The sequence below is a fragment of the Globicephala melas genome, chromosome 21 (assembly GCF_963455315.2).
Source record: "Globicephala melas chromosome 21, mGloMel1.2, whole genome shotgun sequence".
Taxonomy (NCBI): Eukaryota; Metazoa; Chordata; class Mammalia; order Artiodactyla; family Delphinidae; genus Globicephala; species Globicephala melas.
Genome location: NC_083334.1, coordinates 28,393,597 through 28,416,724, shown reverse-complemented (window position 1 = coordinate 28,416,724; position 23,128 = coordinate 28,393,597). Strand labels below are relative to the sequence as shown.

At 46.1% G+C, this 23,128-nt stretch overlaps 1 protein-coding gene across 2 annotated transcripts in view; it reads right to left on the bottom strand.

The window, feature by feature from the left end:
- The window catches only part of KCNU1 (potassium calcium-activated channel subfamily U member 1), a 179,655-nt gene that overhangs the window by 8,137 nt on the left and 148,390 nt on the right, over positions 1–23,128 (bottom strand). For both annotated transcript variants that reach the window (XM_060291451.1, XM_060291452.1), the window contains 4 exons: positions 22,646–22,870; positions 20,945–21,131; positions 7,264–7,335; positions 4,678–4,817 (listed from right to left, as the gene is read on the bottom strand). In XM_060291451.1, coding sequence (XP_060147434.1) covers positions 4,678–4,817; positions 7,264–7,335; positions 20,945–21,131; positions 22,646–22,870 — 624 coding nt within the window. The remainder of the gene's footprint in view (positions 1–4,677; positions 4,818–7,263; positions 7,336–20,944; positions 21,132–22,645; positions 22,871–23,128) is intronic.

Here is a 23,128-nt window from a genome sequence, read left to right as displayed (position 1 = left end):
CACTGCTGTGGCCTCTCCCGTTGCGGAGCACAGGCTCCGGACGTGCAGGCTCAGTGGCCATGGCTCACGGGCCCAGCCGCTCCCCGGCATGTGGGATCTTCCCGGACCGGGGCACGCACCCGCGTCCCCTGCATCGGCAGGCGGACTCTCAACCGCTGCGCCACCAGGGGAGCCCTCCATATTTTTTCATAGCATTGAGCTGAGGGTTAAAAGTGAATCCCAATTACACCTTAGGGGCACGTTTCTCCACCTGGGCCAGGAGTTTACAGTAGTATTCCAGGGGGTACTTGCAGCCGTAGTGTTGGCTGAATCAGAAGATTTGGAGGGAAAATCCATTATTTTTATCTTGGAAAAAAAAAATCACAGGGATATCAGGGGATAGAAGGGGAAAACTACATGACAATCTAAAACAGAACTTCAGTACTTTCAGGCGGTGACAAGTTCACGCCACATTTTTCAGGCTTTGTTCTCTCCTCGGGACCTGTGAGTTCATTCTCCTTGGGTTTCTTACGGGCCACCTGGAAGCACAGCGCAGTTTTCCAGGGACAGGTGAGAAGGAAGAGAGGGCCCCGCAATATTAGATCGAAACAGAGTTCACTGAGACGCGAGTCAAGGAGGTGACCTCATCCTGTTCCAGAAGCTGCTGAGGTGTCAGCCCCCTTTATCCTGAGGGAGCCTGTTCGGAACGCACCAGTCCGCAGCCTTTCCCTTCTGCAGAGGATGGCCACCAGGGAAACACACATTTTGATTCTAAGCATAACCTCTGACTGTGCAGCCATGGGAAACAGACCTCTTGGAGGATCCAGCTGGACGGCAGGTGGGAAGAGCTGAATCTGGAAGATGCTTCTTGGGGAGGGAAATTATGGGACAAAATGCATGTGCAAAATGGGGTGGAATGGCTGACTCCTGTCTCCCGGACAAGACTCCCAACCAGGAGCTGGAGACTTGACTCGGAAGACAGAGAACAGGAATCTGGCTCTCTTACTTTATGCCTCTCTGTTGGTCAGATTCTCTAACTTTTAGGCAGTGGTTTTTAGTCTTCTCGACAACAGAAGTCCTTCTTTGAATCAAGTCTCATGCAGGAGCCTCGTATGAGACCCAGATGAGAGTAGAGTAGTTCTGACTGGGGGGAAGGGGTGGGTGGGCACTGGGGAGGGTGGGTGCACCCTGGTCTTCTCCTCCCTGCTCATCCCTCAGGGACTCTGGAGCACCCCGGGAGGCGGATTCCTTCAAGTAGAACTTCAACCTCAGTGTATTGAAAGGACACTCGTAATCACAGAAAGAGCCTTCTGGAGAGGCAGTGGAATTGGTCGTAATGGATTTGGTCTGTCTCTGGAACCTTAGGAATTTGGGTCTGAAAACCAACTTGTCATCTGTAAGTGCTGTGACCTTTGGCACATTAGTCACCCCTCTAGGCTTCAGAGTCTTGATCTGGAAAACAAGGCTAGCAACTGTATCCTCTTGGTTACGTTGACGGGAGAATTAAACTGCAGGTAACGCATTCAGCAAAGACCTTAAGTAAGTGCCTGAGAGATGATGTTACCATTGTTCTTACCCCAGATATTGCTCTGATTATTATCTCAACAATGAAACCGTTGGAAGATGCCGCCTCAAGGTCTGTGCTGGTAAAGACTCGCAGGTGTGATGCGGAGGAAGAGACCCGTGAGTGTCAGTGGTGTCTGCCGTGGGCATGTGATGGAGGGAGTGATGACCCAGGGCCCGTGACTGCCACCCTAACTTTATGGGGAGATTGGGACCTTGGCCCTCCTCCCGCAAGCCTGCACAGGACACGCTCCAATACGTATGGAGAATGAAGTGGCTGGACACACACTGTAGGGCCACGACAGTGGCCCCAGATGGTTTCAGTGCAAGAGGATATAAATGTTCTCTTCTTCGCAGAGGCTACTGCTCTCACCGCCAGTGAGCAGGTGGAAGGTCAGGAGGCCAGCCAAGACCAAACTGTCCTCGGATGAGCAGACACAACGAAACTGGAGGCTCAGCCCTGACCCTTGGGCTCTTTCTTTCTGTGTGGCTGATATGACAGAAAGTCACCCCCGTCCTTAGAAGCCAAGTGGAGCCAGTAGTACCAGGTCCGGGGGAGGGAAACAAGTGGGCAGCATCCCCTGAGCATTTTCAAGGGTCTAATTCAGCTCCTCAGGGCCAGAGATTTGCAGTTGGAGCTCCAAACAGTGTTAAAGTGTGTTCGTTTTGCTGAGCCATTCGTCATCAAGGATTTGAGAGCTGGGGCAGGAGCCACTAGGTAGAGATTAAGAAGTTCAGCCCCCTTGACATACAGGATGCCTCGTACCCTGAAGCTCCACTGCCGTCCTCACGGCCTCGTCAGACGACCAAGTGCCAGTCCAAAGCCAGGCACTTCCCAGGAGTCCCCAAGGGCAGGCTGAGGGCCCAATGCGGCTTGTGACCTCATGTGACTGTCCCCCATCCCAGGCCACCATATGTGGCTTTCTCTCTCTCCCACAGACTTCACCATGGGGCCTCAGAATAGACTCCTGAATTGTTACACAGCTAATTTCATGTTCCAGCAGAATGAGACACAACGGCTGAAGGCAGCCTGGGAGGAAGGGGCGCTCCTCAAAGAGGTGAGTGTTGAGAAGACTCATCACCAAGTTCGTGCTCCCCGTGCTGGCTCATGGGACGTGCATATTGCTGGACACTCTCTCGGTCCTCACGGCCCAGCCTGCTCCTCCCACTAAGTCGAAACAGAGTCTGTGACTTTGCTCCTACCTGTGTGGGCCAGTGGAGTTTAACCGAGGCTGGAGTTTAAGTCACAATGCTGCCTGCTGTCTAGGGATCTCTGAAGGGAACGGGGGCCTTAAACCCTTCTAAAATGTGTCCTGCAGACAGATCCAGTTCACCAGGTCACCTCCTTGCCTGACGCTCCAGTCCCTAAATATGGGCAGAGTAACTGAAGTATTCACGACAGGCAGGGTTTTAAAATCCTTTCCCTGACGGAGCTACCTTCCTGGGAAAGTGACCTGACTCGACTTCCCTCGCTGACTCTCTGTCTGGCTCAGTCAAGGCTGAATCCCGCTTAATTTAGGAAATTCGTAGTCTGCCAGCCTGTTTAATGTTAAACGATCACGGACACGGTATGACCTCTCTGAGAGCTCAGAGGCGTTTATGAGGAGCCTCCCCCGAAAGGCTTAGGGAGACAGAGCCGAGCCGGGCAACATAATCCACTGATGCCATAAGGGCGAGGCACGTGCCCTGACCACGCTCCCCTAAAATGCAAACTGCGCTTCTGAGGCACTTATACGATTCAGGAACGATGCCTCTTCTGTGCGGAATTCCAGAGGGCAGCCAATCTAGCAAACTGTGCTCAGAGCCTTGTGCTGTGTCAGCATCTGTGCACAGATGTTCAGCCTCTTTGCAGCCCTTCTCTTGGAACATCTGGGTAGGAGGCATCTGTGAGGGAGTGGGTTACAAGCATTTCCCCTGCAGGAGTTCTTGCAGCCATTCACAAATGGCTACGCACAGATTTCCTAAGGTTTAGTTAAATTGCTTGAACACCCTGGGAATGCTCCCACCTGACCTTCCCTCTGCCTGGAATGTTTCTTCCCCAAAGATCAGAAAGGCACGTGCTCTCCTGTTCCCAGGACTTGACTCACATACCGCCTCCTCACGGCTGCCTTCCTAGGCTGCCTTATTGAACTTTCAACTCCTTCCGCAAACCCTACACGTCCTATCTCACATCACCGTGGCCCTTCTATCTATCTGACATAATACTTATCATGTGTGTATCAACCTCCTCCATGGGCATGAGCTCCACATGGGCAGAGACTGGTCTGTTTCATCACTGCTGTGTCCTCAGCACCTAGGACAGCACCCTACAAGGTGTTCAACAGGCATTGTGCAATGAATAAATTCTACTCATGGAAATCCTGCAATCCATGCAAGGGAACTGCTCAGGGAAAGAATGACCGTGCAGTCAAAAATGCATCCCAGGGGCTTCCCTGGTGGCGCAGTGGTTGAGAGTCCGCCTGCCGATGCAGGGGACGCAGGTTCGTGCCCCAGTCTGGGAAGATCCCACATGCCGCGGAGCGGCTGGGCATGTGAGCCATGGCCGCTGAGCCTGCACGTCCAGAGCCTGTGCTCTGCAACGGGAGAGGCCACAATGGTGAGAGGCCCACGTACCGCAAAAAAAAAAAAAAAAAAATGCATCTCACAAGAGGGGCAACATGGAGGGAGACTGGACTCAGCTCTGAATAAAACTCACACCACCAAAGGCCAAAGAAACAAAGCCCTTTCCTTGAACCCCGTATCCTTTCATGGACAATTTCTGTATAGCTTGGGGATATTTTAGAGAGAAGAGAAAGCAGGATCACTGCCCAAGCTCTGATGCCAAAGAGCCTGGTCAGCCAAGAGGCACTTGAAGCTGAAGGGTGGGTTCTGTGGATGTGCTCATTCCTCCCGTATTGAGTGTTCTGGCTCTAAGGGCTTCACGTTTTTAATTTTAAAAATGTGAGCATTTGGCTTCCCTTGCCAGGTAGTCATGAGCAAAGGTGAAATTATGTGCGTGGACGAGCTTTTCTGGAAAATCAACAAGCACGCAGAATTGCGAGGCGTTAGTTAGCACCATCCGCCCGAGTCCTGAGCCACGCACTCTCCCCGCGGCAGGGGCTTGGTTGTGGGGCCCCTTGGCTTCAGCGCACCTACCGTGGCCAGGAGGGAATCCAAGAAGCTGCCGGAAAAGACAGTGCCGGTGGCAAAGGACGTGCTGAGGTGCAGGCTCATTCCCGAGAGGTCTCCTTCCATCCCGCCGAGTTGTTCAATAAAGTGCATGTTGGAAGGATTTTCTGCAAGTGAAAGAGGCAAAAAGGAAAGGCAGGCAGACAAGATGAAGGATACAGGACTTCCGGACCAGGCAGGCCAAGGAGGGACCATCGCTCAAAGGATGTGATGCCTACTTTAGGGTCAAAGTGGGACCTGCCTCAACTGCAGTCTATAGTTTTTTCTTTCCAGGTATTAATATCTTCATCCCCTGGAGATGGGAAGCCCGCTTGGGGACCTTCATCATCAAGGAGATATCCTTGTACCTCAGGCTCAGTTTCTCCAAGCAAGTGTCCTGAATGTCACCCTTAATAATTTAACTTTCAAGACAGGACACTTCTGGAAGAAAAAGGGGACACTTTACATAATCGCACAGGGACAAGAGACATAAATAGGAACATCTGCTCACCCCCGTTATTGTCTTTTTCTCCACACACTATGTCATAGATGGCGTGGTATTCACTTGGGTCCTTAGAGTTATCTGGGCCCAGAACGGGTTAATCGGTGCCTCTCAAAATTTAACGTGCCTGTGAATCAACTGGGGATCTTGTAATAATCTAGATTCTGATCCACTGGGTCTAAGGTGGGGCCTGAGAGTCTGCGCGTCCAACAAGCTCGCAGATGCTCCTGTTGCTGATTCATGGACTACACTTTAAGCAGCAAGGGCTTCAAGAATCATCCTAATCAGACCTGTGCAGCAGTGGCCAAGTTATCCATTAGCAAACCTATGCTGGCACCAGGCTGCAACTCAGACCCCCTGTAGGCAGCCTCTGTAGTCAGTGAAATCGGTCATTTCTATGCGGGCAGCAGAGGCGCTGCTTGCCTTTGTTCCAAGATTACTGCTTCAAAAATGTTTGTATAGAGAATAGCATTGGAAGATAGTGATCTCTCCTACCAGAGCAAAGGGAAGGCATGCTTACTGCCCATTATAAAAGATGCTGGTTCCCGAAGCTCAGGGTTCCTCTCTTAGAAAGCAATTCATGGTGGGTCCAGGTATCACCTGGACCTTTTCATGTCCTCCTGTGGGAACGAGGGCTTGGGAAGCCAGCACAAAAGTGATGATTCTCTGGCTACTGCTATTGACGTGAGTAATAAACTGTTCATCGTCTCTGACCCAGTGGTCTCTCATCTTCTGTCCACATCCGTGAAACTGGGCAGATGAACCTGTTAGTTTGCAAGCAGCCTTAAGTCTTAGACCCTTCAAACTTCTTGACCGTCATATTACAGATCCAAGCAAATCTACTGGACATACAACTCAGAGTACGCTCCTAACTAAGACCGCATTAGTCTCCAATTCTTAAAATTATTCCTTAGTACATTTGGGGGAAGTGATAGACTGCTGGTATTAAGGAATCATTTTCTTCCAAGAACTACGCATCTTTATAAAAGATGAAGGAGGTATGACCAGTATCAACCCACATTTCCTACGTGCACATACATATCTCAAGGGATCTGAGATCTTCAAAGATGGATTTGGAGAGCTGCAGTTCTGGGACCCAGGGTGGCTAGACTGTTGCCCACCTGCTGCACTGCCACTCCCGAATCATCTGGTGGTGTCACCTACTGGCTCCTCTCTCTGTCTGCCTGCTTCATTTCTGGGACTATGAGGCCTGCTCATCTAGCTGGGTATAAATCTCCCTCAGCTTACACATGCTGAATCATAAAAATCCCACTAAAATGTCTGCTACACTGTGGAATCGAGTCGAATCTCACGCCCAGGAGCAGCTTTTAGAGATCATCTTTGAGTTGTCCGAAGTGTGTTAAAGGTACCACCCCCTCTTCGGTAACTTCCCTTTTGCTCACCAACTATAATCAGTATTAAATCCCAGTGTCTACCCTGGTGAATCACAAACAATGCACACAGGCACCTGCCTTCCCTGCCCTTCTTGCTGCCGCCAGGGCTCCTCACGTCTAGGAAAGTTTCATATACGTGCGTTTTCCATAAGGTGCTGATGAGAGATAACAGCTCATCCTGTTATTTCTGCATGGAGTATTTCCATTTTAGAAGAGCACCGCTCAGGGCTTGGATTAAGAAGACACAAGGGACACAAAATTTAAAGACCCCAAGAGTGAGCCTTTCCTTAAAGTCTACACCCTGGGGGCCTCACCTGCCTCACCCTAGTGCCTGCTCTGGTAGCACCACAGGAGAGGAAGACGTCTGACGGGTAGAGAAGTTGGTTTAGGGAGAGCCTTTCTTGCAGTTTTCAAATCCACGTCCCCTCCCCTGGAAGAAGGGAGAAGGCGGGAGCTACTCCTGCACCCTGACACCCAGATATGACAGGCTCTGCTGGAGGATGTCAACGTCACCAAACAGGTAAAAGCCCAATATAACAGCCAGTCAAACACATAATGGTCTCTGGGCCCCATTCTGGTCCTCAGTCCTTTGACTGTGGATCCTAAAGACACCCTTGGGACATCAAATACAGATACAAAGACTTCTCCCTTGAATTCTGTCCTGGAAACACAACTTACTCAGTTCAGTGAGGATGGGGATCCTTCGGTACTTTGACTTCCTGGGATTGTCACTGAAGCACCGAGTACACCCTGTAGACACAGACATCAACAAGGGAGGGATGAGATGGACAGATGCAAACGAAGTGGCTGCGACACAGACACGGACGCGGAAGCACACCGTGGCGCTTGAGGCTTTATCTTAGCAAAGTGACTCTCACGCCCACATCCCAAATATTTCTCTATATTTAGAAAAAAAATGGCCTCGGCCTCTCCTTTCCAGAAGTTTGAGGTGTGTGTGGTGTGTGTGTGGTGTGTGTGTGTGTGGTGTGTGTGTGTGTGTGTGTGTGTGTGCGGTGTGTGTGTGTGCGGTGTGTGTGTAGGATGTTTTCTAAATGGCACCTCAAGTGAATTACAAAAAGGGTGACGCTCTCCCTGTAGTTGCTTATCGGCAGCCTAAGTTACATCCAATCGTCTACCGACTGGGAGTGCCGGGTGACGGCTCAGGCAGGCAGTGCCTCAAACTACATGCACTTGCTTGTAGAACCTTCAGGAAACTGAATAAACAGGAGGTGCTGCCCCAGGAGAGCCTGTGGAGGCACAGCGACTGGATTACTGGCTCCTGGTGCTTCTGCCTCTTGGAGATCCTCTCTGGGCTGAGGGTTTCTTTCTTCTTCAGCAAGATTGTCTCTGCCTCCCAACTCTGGCTGGCCTCCCCAACCCCTAATGTCTTGGAAGTTCCTTAAAGACTAGGGTGGGAGGTCATGGGGCCTCTGTCTTCACATTCAGCTCCTGCCTTAGGAGGTGAGGCCCTTCATCTCCCTCTGTGAGCCTCGAATCCCAAAGAGATTCCATGCCCGGCTCTGGTCTGGAACACAGCCCTAGCATGCGCGGACAGGTGAGGAAACCTGTCCAAAACCTGTTTTGAACCTGTTCAAAAACAAGGATGACCCCAGAGTTTTGGTCTCCAAGTTAAACACCCCCAGAAAAGGTAAAGAAAGAAAAGGGAAAAGAGAAAGAGGAAACTAGGATCCTGATGAAAAAAAAAACAACCAAACCAAACCAAACACATGATGATCTCATCAAAAGTTGTGCTTTAAAACTACTGGTTACCTTTCTTGAACTTTTCTGAGAATTCTATGTAGGTAACAGGGAAATAATACTGTGAAAGTTAACATTCTGCTTGTCATTCAGATTCTCTGCTGCCTTGAAGAAGGTGAACTATGTGGAGGGTCTTTTGTTTCCCAAGCCAGGTTAAGTGGTAGGGGAGGGTGGGTGAGATGAGCGAGTGGGTCAGACAGACAGCCTGAGAGACAGACAAAGGGACGGGGGTGGGGAAACTGGCCACTGAGATGGGGACGGGGGAAAGAGGAGATCCAAAGGGAGGTTTTGTTCCCAGAGAGAATGCTATGCTCTACAATGTAGTAAGTTCCCTACATACAGGCAAGTTTCACTCCGAGAGCATGTTCGTAAGTCCAATTTGTTCGTTAAGTCCAACAAAGTTAGCCTAGGTACGCAGCTAACGCAATCAGCTATATAGTACCGTACTGTAGTAGGTTTATAATACTTTTCACACAGATAATACATAAAAAAACACAGAAAATAAAGAAATCCTTTTTTATCTTCCAGTACAGTACCTTGAAAAGTACAGTAGTACAGTACAGCAGCCGGCACACAGGGGCTGGCATCGAGTGGACAGGCAAGAAGAGCTACTGACAGGAGAAGGGAGAGGAGGGGGGAGATGGTAGAGCTGAAGGATCGTCAGCAATAGGAGACGGAGGGCGAGCTGCCATTTCCCTCACGCCTGACGCGGATGGCACGGGATCTGGCTCCTTGCTGGAACCAGATGCACGTTCGCATCTTTGGACGTTTTCAACTTGAAGGTGCGCATGTAGGCGCCTTCCTGTATTTATCACCTCTCCCATCTCCCAAGAAACTTTCCATAAAAGTGCCACTTCTCGTTCACGCAGAGTAGAGCTGAATACATTTCCGACTGCCACTAAAATTCTGAGTCATGCTTCCAGGTAGCTTCACGGTAAACACGGAAGCGCCACAGGAGGAGCCCAACACGTGTAGTTTACAGTTAGAACTAGAAGTGGCCTTAGGACTTTAGCAAAACCCTTTAGCTTCAGGTGAGGAAACAGAGGCCCCGGGGGCTAACCTCGTCCACGCATCTATTGAAGAGGAGGGTTTGCGTGGTGGCTAGAGACCACATCTCCAAACTCACCGGGAAATCTTACTGATGATGGGATCTGAATACCTTCAGCTGTTTTTCCTGAACAAACTTCTGGGATTTTCATAACGCAGGAGACTTGGGGGAAATGACATTCTACTTTATTCTCAGAAACGTGCAAGATGCTTATCTGCTTTAGGTACCTTTCCTTCCTTCCTTCTTTCCATTCTCGTTTCCTTCCTTGCTATCCTCCCTCTACAAATCTTTAAAGCGTATCGACTCCAGAGTAGGACTATGAACAGTCCCTGCCCTGGTGACATACCATATGTTGCAAATACAAAATGTTTTCAGATAGTGATGAGTACTGTGAAAAAACCCAACTTTTAGGGGCTAGTGAGTGACCTGGGGAGGTGGCCTTAGACAGAGTTTGAAGAGGCTTCTCTGACATTGGAATGTCATCCTGAGTGATGAGCAAAAGCCATCCAGACAGAGGGAATGGGATAAGGAACTTAAGGCAGGAAAGAGCCAGTATAAACAGACCGAAGGAGGAAGTTCAGGCTCCCTACTGGCCTGCAAGACCCTACATGATTTTCCTGCAATTGTCATGAGTCACCATTACAGGGTCTAAAGGAGGAAACTGCCATTATCCAATAAATATTTGTAAAAGATCCCTCGGGGGAGGAGGCGGAAGATGGCGGAAGAGTAAGACGCGGAGATCACCTTCCTCCCCACAGATACACCAGAAATACATCTACACGTGGAACAACTCCTACAGAACACCTACTGAAGGTTGGCAGAAGACCTCAGACCTCCCAAAAGGCAAGAAACTCCCCACGTTCCTGGGTAGGGCAAAAGAAAAAACAGAGACAAAAGAATAGGGACGGCACCTGCACCAGTGGGAGGGAGCTGTGAAGGAGGAAAAGTTTCCACACTCTAGGAAGCCCCTTCGAGGGCGGAGACTGCGGGAGGCGGAGGGGGGAGCTTCGAAGCTGCGGAGTGCACAGCAACGGGTGCGGAGGGCAAAGCGGGGAGATTCCCGCACAGAGGATCGGTGCCGACCGGCACTCACCAGCCCGAGAGGCTTGTCTGCTCACCCGCCGGGGCGGGCGGGGCTGAGAGCTGAGGCCGGAGCGCAGGGAGAGGACTGGGGTTGGCGGCTTGAACATAGCCTGAAGGGGTTAGTGCACCACAGCTAGCCGGGAGGGAGTCCGGGGAAAAGCCTGCACCCGCAGAAGAGGCAGGAGACTTTTCCTTCCCTCTTTGTTTCCTGGGGCGTGAGGAGAGGGGTTTAAGAACGCTGCTTAAAGGAACTCCAGAGACGGGCGCGAGCCGCGGCTAAAAGCGCGAACCCCAGAGACGGGCGCGAGCCGCGGCTGAAAGTGCGGACCCCAGAGACGGGCGCGAGCCGCGGCTGAAAGCGCGGAATCCAGAGACGGGCGCGAGCCGCTGCTGAAAGCGCGGAATCCAGAGACGGGCTCGAGCCGCGGCTGAAAGCGCGGAATCCAGAGACGGGCGCGAGCCGCGGCTGAAAGCGCGGAATCCAGAGACGGGCGCAAGCCGCGGCTAAAAGCGCGGACCCCAGAGGCGGGCGGGAGACGTTAAGGCTGCTGCTGCCGCCACCGAGGGGCCTGTGTGCGAGCACAGGTCACTCTCCACACCCCTCTTCCGCGGAGGCTGTGCAGCCCGCCACTGCCGGGTTCCCGGGATCCAGGGACAACTTCCCCGGGAGAGCGCACAGCGCGCCTCAGTCTGGTGCAAAGTCACGCCGGCCTTTGCCACCGCAGGCCCGCCCCGCACTCTGTGCCCCTCCGTCCCCGCCGGCCTGAGTGCGCCAGAGCCCCCAATCAGCGGCTCTTTTAACCCCATCCTGTCTGAGCAAAAAACAGACGCCCTCCAGCGATCTACACGCAGTGGCAGGGCCAAATCCAAAGCTTAGCCCTGGGAGCTGTGAGAACAAAGAAGAGAAAGGGAAATCCCCCCCAGCAGCCTCAGAAGCAGCGGATTAAAGCTCCACAATCAACTTGATGTACCCTGCATCTGTGGAATACCTGAATAGACAACCAATCATCCCAAATTAAGGAAGTGGACTTTAGGAGCAAGATCTATGATTTTTTCCCCTTTCCTCTTTTTGCGAACGTGTATGTGTATGGTTCTGTGTGAGATCTTGTCTGTATAGTCTTGCTTCTACCATTTGTCCTAGGGTTCTATCCGTCCATGTTTTTTTTTTAAATTTTTTTCTTAATAATTAATTTTAATAACCTTATTATACTTTACCTTCGTTCTTTCTTTCTTTCTTTCCGTCCTTCCTTCCCTCCTTTAGACAACGAATCATCCCAAATTGAGGAGGTGGTCTCTGACAGCAAGATTTAGGATTTTTCCCCATTTACCTCTTTTAGTGAGGGTGTATGTGTATACTTCTGTGTAAGATTTTGTCTGTATAGCTTTGCTGCCAACATTTGTCCTAGGTTCTTTCCGTCCCTTTTTTTTTTTTTTTTTTTTTCTAAATAAGAAGTTTTTAATTCAATAACTTTATTATACTGTATTTTATTTTTACTGTATCTTCTTTCTTTCTGTCTTTTTTCCTTCTTTCCCTCCTTCCTTCCCTCCTCCCTCCCTCCCTCCCTTCTTTCCTTCTTGCCTTCTTTCCTTCTTTGCTTCTTTCTTTCTTCCTTCCTTCCTACCCTCCTTTCCTTCTTTCTTTCCTCATACTTCTACTAATTCCCTCTACTTTTTCTCCCTTTTATCCTGAGCCTGTGGATGAAAAGCTTTTGGTGCTCCAGCCAGGAGGCAGGGCTCTGCCTCTGAGGTAGGACAGCCAACTTCAGGACACTGATCAACAAGAGACCTCCCAGCTCCACATAATATCAAACAGCGAAAATCTCCCAGAGACCTCCATCTTAACACCAGCACCCAGCTTCACTCAACGACCAGCAAGCCACAGTGCTGGAAAACCTATGCCAAACAACTAGCAAAACAGGAACACAACCCCACCCATTAGCAGAGAGGCTGCCTAAAATCATAATAAGGCCACAGACACCCCCAAACACACCACCAGACGTGAACCTGACCACTAGAGAGACAAGATCCAGCCTCATCCACCACAACACAGGCACTAGCCCCCTCCACCAGGAAGCCTACACAACCCACTGAACCAACCTTAGCCACTAGAGACAGACATCAAAAACAGGAGGAACCACAAACCTGCAGCCTGCAAAAAGGAGACCCCAAACACAGTAAGATAAGCAAAATGAGAAGACAGAAAAACACACAGCAGATAAAGGAGCAAGATAAAAATGCACCAGACCTAACAAATGAAGAGGAAATAGGCAGTCTACCTGAAAGAGAATTCAGAATAATGATAGTAAGGTTGATCCGAAATCTTGGAGATAGAATGGACAATAGATTGGACAAAATGCAAGAATCAGTTAACAAGGACCTAGAAGAACTAAAGATGAAACAAGCAACGATGAACAACACAATAAATGAAATTAAAAGTACTCTAGATGGGATCAATAGCAGAATAACTGAGGCAGAAGAACGGATAAGTGACCTGGAAGATAAAATAGTGGAAATAACTACTGCAGAGCAGAATAAAGAAAAAAGAATGAAAAGAACTGAGGACAGTCTCAGAGACCTCTGGGACAACATTAAACGCACCAACATTCGAATTATAGGGGTTCCAGAAGAAGAAGAGAAAAAGAAAGGGACTGAGAAAATATTTGAAGAGATTATAGTTGAAAACTTCCCTAATATGGGAAAGGAAATAGTTAATCAAGTCCAGGAAGCACAGAGAGTCCCATACAAGATAAATACAAGGAGAAATACGCCAAGACACATATTAATCAAACTGTCAAAAATTAAATACAAAGAAAGCATATTAAAAGCAGCAAGGGAAAAACAACAAATAACACATAAGGGAATCCCCATAAGGTTAACAGCTGATCTCTCAGCAGAAACCCTACAAGCCAGAAGGGAGTGGCAGGACATACTGAAAGTGATGAAGGAGAAAAACATGCAGCCAAGACTACTCTACCCAGCAAGGATCTCATTCAGATTTGATGGAGAAATTAAAACCTTTACAGACAAGCAAAAGCTGAGAGAGTTCAGCACCACCAAACCAGCTTTACAACAAATGCTAAAGGATCTTCTCTAGGCAAGAAACACAAGAGAAGGAAAAGACCTATAATAACGAACCCAAAACAATTTAGAAAATGGGAATAGGAACATACATATCGATAATTACCTTAAATGTAAATGGACTAAATGCTCCCACCAAAAGACACAGATTAGCTGAATGGATACAAAAACAAGACCCTTATATATGCTGTCTACAAGAGACCCACTTCAGACCTAGAGACACATACAGACTGAAAGTAAGGGGATGGAAAAAGATATTCCATGCAAATGGAAGCCAAAAGAAAGCTGGAGTAGCAATTCTCATATCAGACAAAATAGACTTTAAAATAAGGACTATTAAAAGAGACAAAGAAGGACACTACATAATGATCAAGGGATCGATCCAAGAAGAAGATATAACAATTGTAAATATTTATGCACCCAACATAGGAGCACCTCAATACATAAGGCAAATACTAACAGCCATAAAAGGGGAAATCGACAGTAGCACATTCATAGTAGGGGACTTAAACACCCCACTTTCACCCATGGACAGATCATCCAAAATGAAAATAAATAAGGAAACACAAGCTTTAAATGATACATTAAACAAGATGGACTTAATTGATATTTATAGGACACTCCATCCAAAAACAACAGAATACACATTTTTCTCAAGTGCTCATGGAACATTCTCCAGGATAGATCATATCTTAGGTCACAAATCAAGCCTTGGTAAATTTAAGAAAATTGAAATTGTATCAAGTATCTTTTCTGACCACAACGCCATGAGACTAGATATCAATTACAGGAAAAGATCTGTAAAAAATACAAACACATGGAGGCTAAACAATACACTACTTAATAATGAAGAGATCACTGAAGAAATCAAAGAGGAAATCAAAAAATACCTAGAAACAAATGACAATGGAGACACAACGACCCAAAACCTGTGGGATGCAGCAAAAGCAGTTCTAAGGGGGAAGTTTATAGCAATACAAGCCCACCTTAAGAAGCAGGAAACATCTCGAATAAACAACCTAACCTTGCACCTCAAGCAATTAGAGAAAGAAGAACAAAAAAACCCCAAAGCTAGCAGAAGGAAAGAAATCATAAAAATCAGATCAGAAATAAATGAAAAAGAAATGAAGGAAACAATAGCAAAGATCAATAAAACTAAAAGCTGGTTCTTTGAGAAGATAAACAAAATAGATAAACCACTAGCCAGACTCATCAAGAAAAAAAGGGAGAAGACTCAAATCAATAGAATTAGAAATGAAAAAGGAGAGGTAACAACTGACACTGCAGAGATAAAAGAGATCATGAGAGATTACTACAAGCAACTCTATGCCAATAAAATGGACAATCTGGAAGAAATGGACAAATTCTTAGAAATGCACAACCTGCCAAGACTGAATCAGGAAGAAATAGAAAATATGAACAGACCAATCACAAGCACTGAAATTGAAACTGTGATTAAAAATCTTCCAACAAAGAAAAGCCCAGGACCAGATGGCTTCACAGGCGAATTCTATCAAACATTTAGAGAAGAGCTAACACCTATCCTTCTCAAACTCTTCCAAAATATAGCAGAGGGAGGACCACTCCCAAACTCCTTCTACGAGGCCACCATCACCTTGATACCAAAACCAGACAAGGATGTCACAAAGAAAGAAAACTACAGGCCAATATCACTGATGAACATAGATGCAAAAATCCTCAACAAAATACTAGCAAACAGAATCCAACAGCACATTAAAAGGATCATACACCATGATCAAATGGGGTTTATTCCAGGAATGCAAGGATTCTTCAATATACGCAAATCTATCAATGTGATAAACCATATTAACAAATTGAAGGAGAAAAACCATATGATCATCTCAATAGATGCAGAGAAAGCTTTTGACAAAATTCAACACCCATTTATGATAAAAACCCTGCAGAAAGTAGGCATAGAGGGAACTTTCCTCAACATAATAAAGGCCATATATGACAAGCCCACAGCAAACATCATCCTCAATGGTGAAAAACTGAAAGCATTTCCACTAAGATCAGGAACAAGACAAGGTTGCCCACTCTCACCACTATTATTCAACATTGTTTTGGAAGTTTTAGCCACAGCAATCAGAGAAGAAAAGGAAATAAAAGGAATCCAAATCGGAAAAGAAGAAGTAAAGCTGTCACTGTTTGCAGATGACATGATCCTATACATAGAGAACCCTAAAGATGCTACCAGAAAACTACTAGAGCTAATCAATGAATTTGGTAAAGTGGCAGGATACAAAATTAATGCACAGAAATCTCTGGCATTCCTATACACTAAGGATGAAAAATCTGAAAGTGAAATCAAGAAAACACTCCCATTTACCATTGCAACAAAAAGAATAAAATATCTAGGAATAAACCTACCTAAGGAGACAAAAGACCTGTTTGCAGAAAATTATAAGACACTGATGAAAGAAATTAAAGATGATATAAATAGATGGAGAGATATACCATGTTCTTGGATTGGAAGAATCAACATTGTGAAAATGACTCTACTACCCAAAGCAATCTACAGATTCAATGCAATCCCTATCAAACTACCACGGGCATTTTTCACAGAACTAGAACAAAAACTTTCACAATTTGTATGGAAACACAAAAGACCCCGAATAGCCAAAGCAATCTTGAGAACGAAAGAAGGAACTGGAGGAATCAGGCTCCCTGACTTCAGACAATACTACAAAGCTACAGTCATCAAGACGGTATGGTACTGGCACAAAAACAGAAAGATAGATCAATGGAACAGGATAGAAAGCCCAGAGATAAACCCATGCACATATGGACACCTTATCTTTGATAAAGGTGGCAGTAATGTACAATGGAGAAAGGACAGCCTCTTCAATAAGTGGTGCTGGGAAAACTGGACAGGTACATGTAAAAGTATGAGATTAGATCACTCCCTAACACCATACACAAAAATAAGCTCAAAATGGATTAAAGACCTAAATGTAAGGCCAGAAACTATCAAACTCTTAGAGGAAAACATAGGCAGAACACTCTATGACATAAATCAAAGCAAGATCCTTTCTGACCCACCTCCTAGAGTAATGGAAATAAAAACAAAAATAAACAAATGGGACCTAATGAAACTTCAAAGCTTTTGCACAGCAAAGGAAACCGTAAACAAGACCAAAAGACAACCCTCAGAATGGGAGAAAATATTTGCAAATGAAGCAACCGACAAAGGATTAATCTCCAAAATTTACAAGCAGCTCATGCAGCTCAATAACAAGAAAACAAACAACTCAATCCAAAAATGGGCAGAAGACCTAAATAGACATTTCTCCAAAGAACATATACAGACTGCCAACAAACACATGAAAGAATGCTCAACATCATTAATCATTAGAGAAATGCAAATCAAAACTACAATGAGATATCATCTCACACCAGTCAGAATGGCCATCATCAAAAAATCTAGAAACAATAAATGCTGGAGAGGGTGTGGAGAAAAGGGAACACTCTTGCACTGCTGGTGGGAATGTGAATTGGTTCAGCCACTATGGAGAACAGTATGGAGGTTCCTTAAAAAACTACAAATAGAACTACCATATGACCCAGCAATCCCACTACTGGGCATATACCCTGAGAAAACCAAAATTCAAAAAGAGTCATGTACCAAAATGTTCATTGCAGCTCTATTTACAATAGCCCGGAGATGGAAACAACCTAAGTGCCCATCACCAGATGAATGGATAAAGAAGATGTGGCACATATATACAATGGAATATTACTCAGCCATAAAAAGAAACGAAATTGAGCTATTTGTAATGAGGTGGATAGACCTAGAGTCTGTCATACAGAGTGAAGTAAGTCAGAAAGAAAAATACAAATACAGTATGCTAACACATATATATGGAATTTAAGAAAAAAATGTCATGAAGAACCTAGGGGTAAAGCAGGAATAAAGACGCAGACCTCTTAGAGAACGGACTTGAGGTTATGGGGAGGGGGAAGGGTGAGCTGTGACAGGGCGAGAGAGAGTCATGGGCATATACACACTAACAAACGCAGTAAGGTAGATAGCTAGTGGGAAGCAGCCGCATGGCACAGGGATATTGGCTCGGTGCTTTGTGACAGCCTGGAGGGGTGGGATGGGGAGGGTGGGAGGGAGGGAGACGCAACAGGGAAGACATATGGGAACATATGTTTATGTATGACTGATTCACTTTGTTATAAAGCAGAAACTAACACACCATTGTAAAGCAATTATACCCCAATAAAGATGTTAAAAAAAAAAAATAAAAAATAAAAAAAAAAAAAAAAAAAAAAAAAAAAAAAAAAAGATCCCTCGGGCTGCTGCGAGCTGGGAGGTAAGAATGACACCACCGTGCCCTCAAACCTGTGAATTAAGTCGTGTTAGATCACCTTTGAAGATGACGAAACTGCCTCAGGGTCTACATGCTTTGCCCAAGGCTACATGGTTTGTAAAGGATGGATGGGTTTTCACACCCAAATTGGCACCAAGTTCAAAGCCCATGCCCATTCCCTTTATATATATTAAAATACATAAGGTTTGGTTGACAATTTCAATAAAATATTGAGATCAGTTTCCCTCAAAGGGGAAAATTCTCCTTTGAGCTGCACTTTCTGATTTCAGTTCCCTCTAATAACGGGCTTGGAATATCCTGACTTTCAGAGTCAAATGTTCTTATTGGATAGCGACAGGTTCACATCAGCTGATGTAACTGCATAAATATCTGCTCTGACACTGGCTGGGGGACAGCGACAGAATTTCCGCCTTAACTCCATCTTTTCTGGTAGGGCAACGGTTAATTTGAATATGTGTCAGATCATAGCCTGGGTACATTTTACTAATGTCAATATTTTTGCTACCTAGTAGTACACAGTATTATACCTGAAATTCTTCCAGGCTGGCAGGGTGCTATTATTAAGCAAAAGATTGCTTAATTGTAGATTACTACTGTACATTTAAATTTCAAGAGCATATTAAGTTGTCAGACTTAATTACTGTTATATGTTTAGATTATGTCACAGATTATTTAGTTCAGTACCTAGGTTTGCCAACCTGTCCTTGTGACGTGACAGGGCAGTAATTAGAGCATCAGTGAGAAACCTAAAGTTTTCCGTGGGGATGTCCAGGAGGCCTGGTCCTTTGGAGAGTCCTCCTTCTTGCTGTCCCCCCACCTCCAACATCCCTGGGTGAACCACTGTATGGAACAGCCTTGGTGGTCCTAGAAGGATTCTACGTGTAACCTTGTCATGACCATGAAGATGTGGGAGAACCCGCTGAGCCCACAAAAGGCTCAGCAGATATGTCAGAGTGACAGCTCTCAATTTTGGTCCTATTGACATATGGCACCTGTGCACTGTAGGATATTAGCAGCATCTCTGACTTCTACCCACTAGATGCCAATAGCATCCCGCCAAGCTGTGACAACCAAGGCTGTCTCCGGACATTGTCAGACAACCTCTGGGGTCAAAACCGCCCCTGGTTGAGAACCACTGTCTCAGAAGAAGGGATAGAAAATTGCTCAGTGTGGAAGATGTTTTCTCCCTCCTGGCAGAATTTCACAATCCTTTATACTGATAATTCTTGGAGGTGGGCATTCCCATTGCCACCTGCTTGGTATGCTGCAAGAGGAGTATTAGTATGAGATAGGAAGAATGGTTAAGAGAACCAAACAGGCTTCCCTGAGGGTTGGGAATCTCTACATGCAAACTCCAGGTAGATTCCTGTGATGCCGGAGTAATGGGTGAGGTTTCTGAGTGACAGTCCTTGGCTATTCCTATGTGCTCAGAATGTAACTTTACTGCTGCTTCCTGTGTTAGGTAGCACAGGAGAGCCTGTCTGGACCTCTATTTCCTGTCACACAAATGGGTACGATGACATCCACACAAGGAAAGGTGCCAGGTCTACACAATATGTTCTTCCCTAAACTTTCCCTTTTGCCATTGGGGAGAGCACCTACTCACACTGCATGATGACTCAAATACTGGGACATTCTTTCATTTTCTCTTCCTTCTTCCCAACCCTTTTCCCCTCTCTCCTGTATTTCCTCCTACCAGTCCTGCCAGTTTAGCAGAGTATGTGACACATACAAAATCAGTGTATTCTTGTTGAATGAATAAATGAATAAGTGAAAGGATGAGAATCACCAGATATAAAAGAAACCAGAATTAAAATCATAGGTTTAGGGCTTCCCTGGTGGTGCAGTGGTTGAGAGTCCACCTGCCGATGCAGGGGACACGGGTTCGTGCCCCCGTCCGGGAGGATCCCACATGCCGCATAGCGGCTGGGCCCGTGAGCCACGGCCGCTGAGCCTGCGCGTCCGGAGCCTGTGCTCCGCAATGGGAGAGGCCACAACAGTGAGAGGCCCGTGGACCGCAAAAAAAAAAAAATCATAGGTTTATATCTTTTTAGCCTATATAGGATGTGAGATTTTAAAAAATGATAATAGGAAGGACAAGTCACCCAGTGATTAGCTAGGTGGCTTACGACACGGTGTTGTCAGCTTACCCTCTGCTTTTACCCAGCAGGCATTTTTCATTTCTACATTGATGATACTGACTACACAGTGAATACTTTTCTGTCCAATTTTAGAAAGTTGCAAGCATGATGCAAACACACACACACACACACACACACACACAAATCTTGTGTAAATCTGAGTGACCCTAATTGCTAAGGACTGACATGCAGAACACAGAGGCGTTTTTATACATCTTCAGATTAGCTCAGCAGAGGTATGGCTCACACTTCCTTAGTCAGGATTTTCAATGCCCTTTGATATTCAGGAAGTGCTTTGCTATTATTATTATTTATTTAGTTGCAAAAACCCCTGAAATCCTGGGTGCTGAGTGGTGTTTGGTTGTTTAGTGAGGGTCTGTGAAGTAGCTGGCTCACCCACCAAAGTTCACCCACCAAAGACTGGACTAGATTTTTTGTAGTCTAGTCCACAAATAGTGTGGTAGAATGTGTGCTTCAACCTCTCAATCACAAAACTAAGAATAGTAACTTGAACACCTACAGGATCCAATGAGAGCCGATTAACAATAATAACACCTGTTGTTAATGATAATAAAATACCAATGGCTATGCTCACTGATATTTGATTCATAACAATAACAGCACTTACAAATCCATGATCTTCTTTAAGATGGGAGAAAAACAGTGTTATGTGCATTCCATTTAGAAGATGGACATCATTTTTCATTTGACTAGGAGTCCCAAGGACTCAACTGTCCACTAATTCTAGTACAGAATTCTCAGAGCTGGATGGGATTTTATAGGTCATTTGGCCCAACCTCTCCTCCTCTCCATCATTAAAGTTTTTCAGAGAGGAGTTAATTCTTCCTGATCCCATTCTCTCTAGCCTCTTCCCGTCAGGGTATTGTTCTTACGTGGCTCTGAGGGTGTCTGGGCTGAGCAGCTAATCCGAAGTGATCTGATGTTGAGTGTGGCCATGATAGGCTCCGTGTCCACCAAGGTCGGGCTGCTGCATGACTTAGATGGGGAGGATAAGACAGCACACATGGAACACTCCTCTATGTTGACTGCATGGAGGTCTCCAGGATAGAGCGCAGATCCCTATTGAGAGAAAACCGGGTACATGGTGGTGGCTTTTTGTGGATGATGCAAGTTTTTGAGCCAAAGCCTCCACTGACTTGGTTTTAAGACTTAGTTACCTGATATCTGACACGTTTATCCTTATCGTTCATGAATATCTGAGCGTGACTAAATTTTGCAGATCCCTTCTGAGAGCAAGTCTGGATGGGACGAAGTGGAGTGGAGAGAGCGGAGCCTAAACCCACTGAGGTGACTCAAGTGGAAGAAAAGAATCAGAGTAAGGGTAGCAGTGGTGAGGGAAAAACATCACAGAAGGTCCAGATCTAGAAGCCAATTCTGGGGCCTCCCTGGTGGCGCAGTGGTTGAGAGTCCGCCTGCCGATGCAGGGGACACGGGTTCGTGCCCCGGTCCGGGAGGATCCCACATGCCGCGGAGCGGCTGGGCCCGTGAGCCACGGCCACTGAGCCTGCGCGTCCGGAGCCTGTGCTCCGCAAGGGGAGAGGCCACAACAGTGAGAGGCCCGCGTACCGCAAAAAAAAAAAAAATAAATAAATAAAAGCCAATTCTGTGTCCTCGCAGTTTTGCTTGCAGGTGACTGCATTTGTACCCTGGATTAATTAGCAAAGTGGCAGCTGCTTCTTTTCTTTGGTGGAGAAGCAGGGATAGAGCTGGTCCCACCATCAGGTGGCTGAGATGCTAACACTGGCGATTTCTAACACTAGCTGGATCTGGAGGCTCCTGGTCATTTTCTTTCCTCCTTTGCTATGGACTAAAGTAAGCGGTGGTGCGGGGACATTTATAGTGACATTTAAAAAAAAAACAAATACAATTTGTTTCTTGAGACAACCGTTTTTGAAGAATATTCCTAATCTGTTGCTAGCATTATTTCTTGAAAAATCAAAAGTTCTGGTGCGTTTCACACTGCATATATATATTAATCCACGGAAATGGTGGCATATAATGAGATACAGCCCTGTGAAGGTTCAGAGCAAATACAATTACAACCACAATGCCACATATGCATAATGGATCCATTCCTCAGAATTCCTCCTTTTCATACATCTGTCAAGGACCACGTGGCATTATGTGTTCCATAAAAGGCGAGTCTCCAGAAAAGATGAGAAAGTTAGAGCACAAAGACTGGCTGGTATCAGCTTAGGCTTAGCCATTAGGTCAGAATCGGATTTAGAAATGCAAAGAAACTCTATTACATACAGACCATAAACATGGTTGGTGACATAAAACATGAAATATGTCTGGATTTAAATCCTAGTCCTGCTACTTACCTGCCGTGTAAACTTGGACGGGTTGCTTACTCTCTCTGTGCCTAAAGTTCAGCATCTTTAAAATTTATACCATGGGGTTATTTGGAGGGTTAAATGAGTTAATACATGCAAAATGCTTAGAACAGTTTCTGGTACCAGGTATAACTGCGAGCTACTAGTGATTTATTATTATTATTATCATTATTAATCCTAGTACTGTTAGTATTATTATCATTATAAATATTCACTATCCCTTACTGTGACACTTACAGGCAGAATGTATATCTGGGGAAAATTCCGGAGAAATCGCCATTCTCTCTGCAGGTAATCCAGAGACCCAACGAACACAATGTCCTTCAGCTCCTGACGGGTATAGCTGCTAGCTCTCAATGGCATTACAAAATTCCGAAGCCCCATCAGTGTTGAGTGGGCATCTCCAAAGACACACGCTACAATGTGGTTCCGAAACTCATGTTTTGACTTCTCAGTTCGATTCTAAGTATAAGCAGGCCAGAGTCTGGTCATTTTTAGAAACAAGATGAGAGTCCTTTAAAGAGGGCTCGTCCCCACATCCCAACTCTTCTTGGTATTTACATTCACACTAGCACTTTCATAAGGATGATCGGATTTTGCAAATTACTCATAAAAAGCATGGAACTTATCCACTATGGGACAATTAAACTATGTATCTTTTCCGGGAGTTCCTTCTTATTTCGCTTTTCCCAGTTCTCTGTTAGCCTGGAGCGCCTCAGT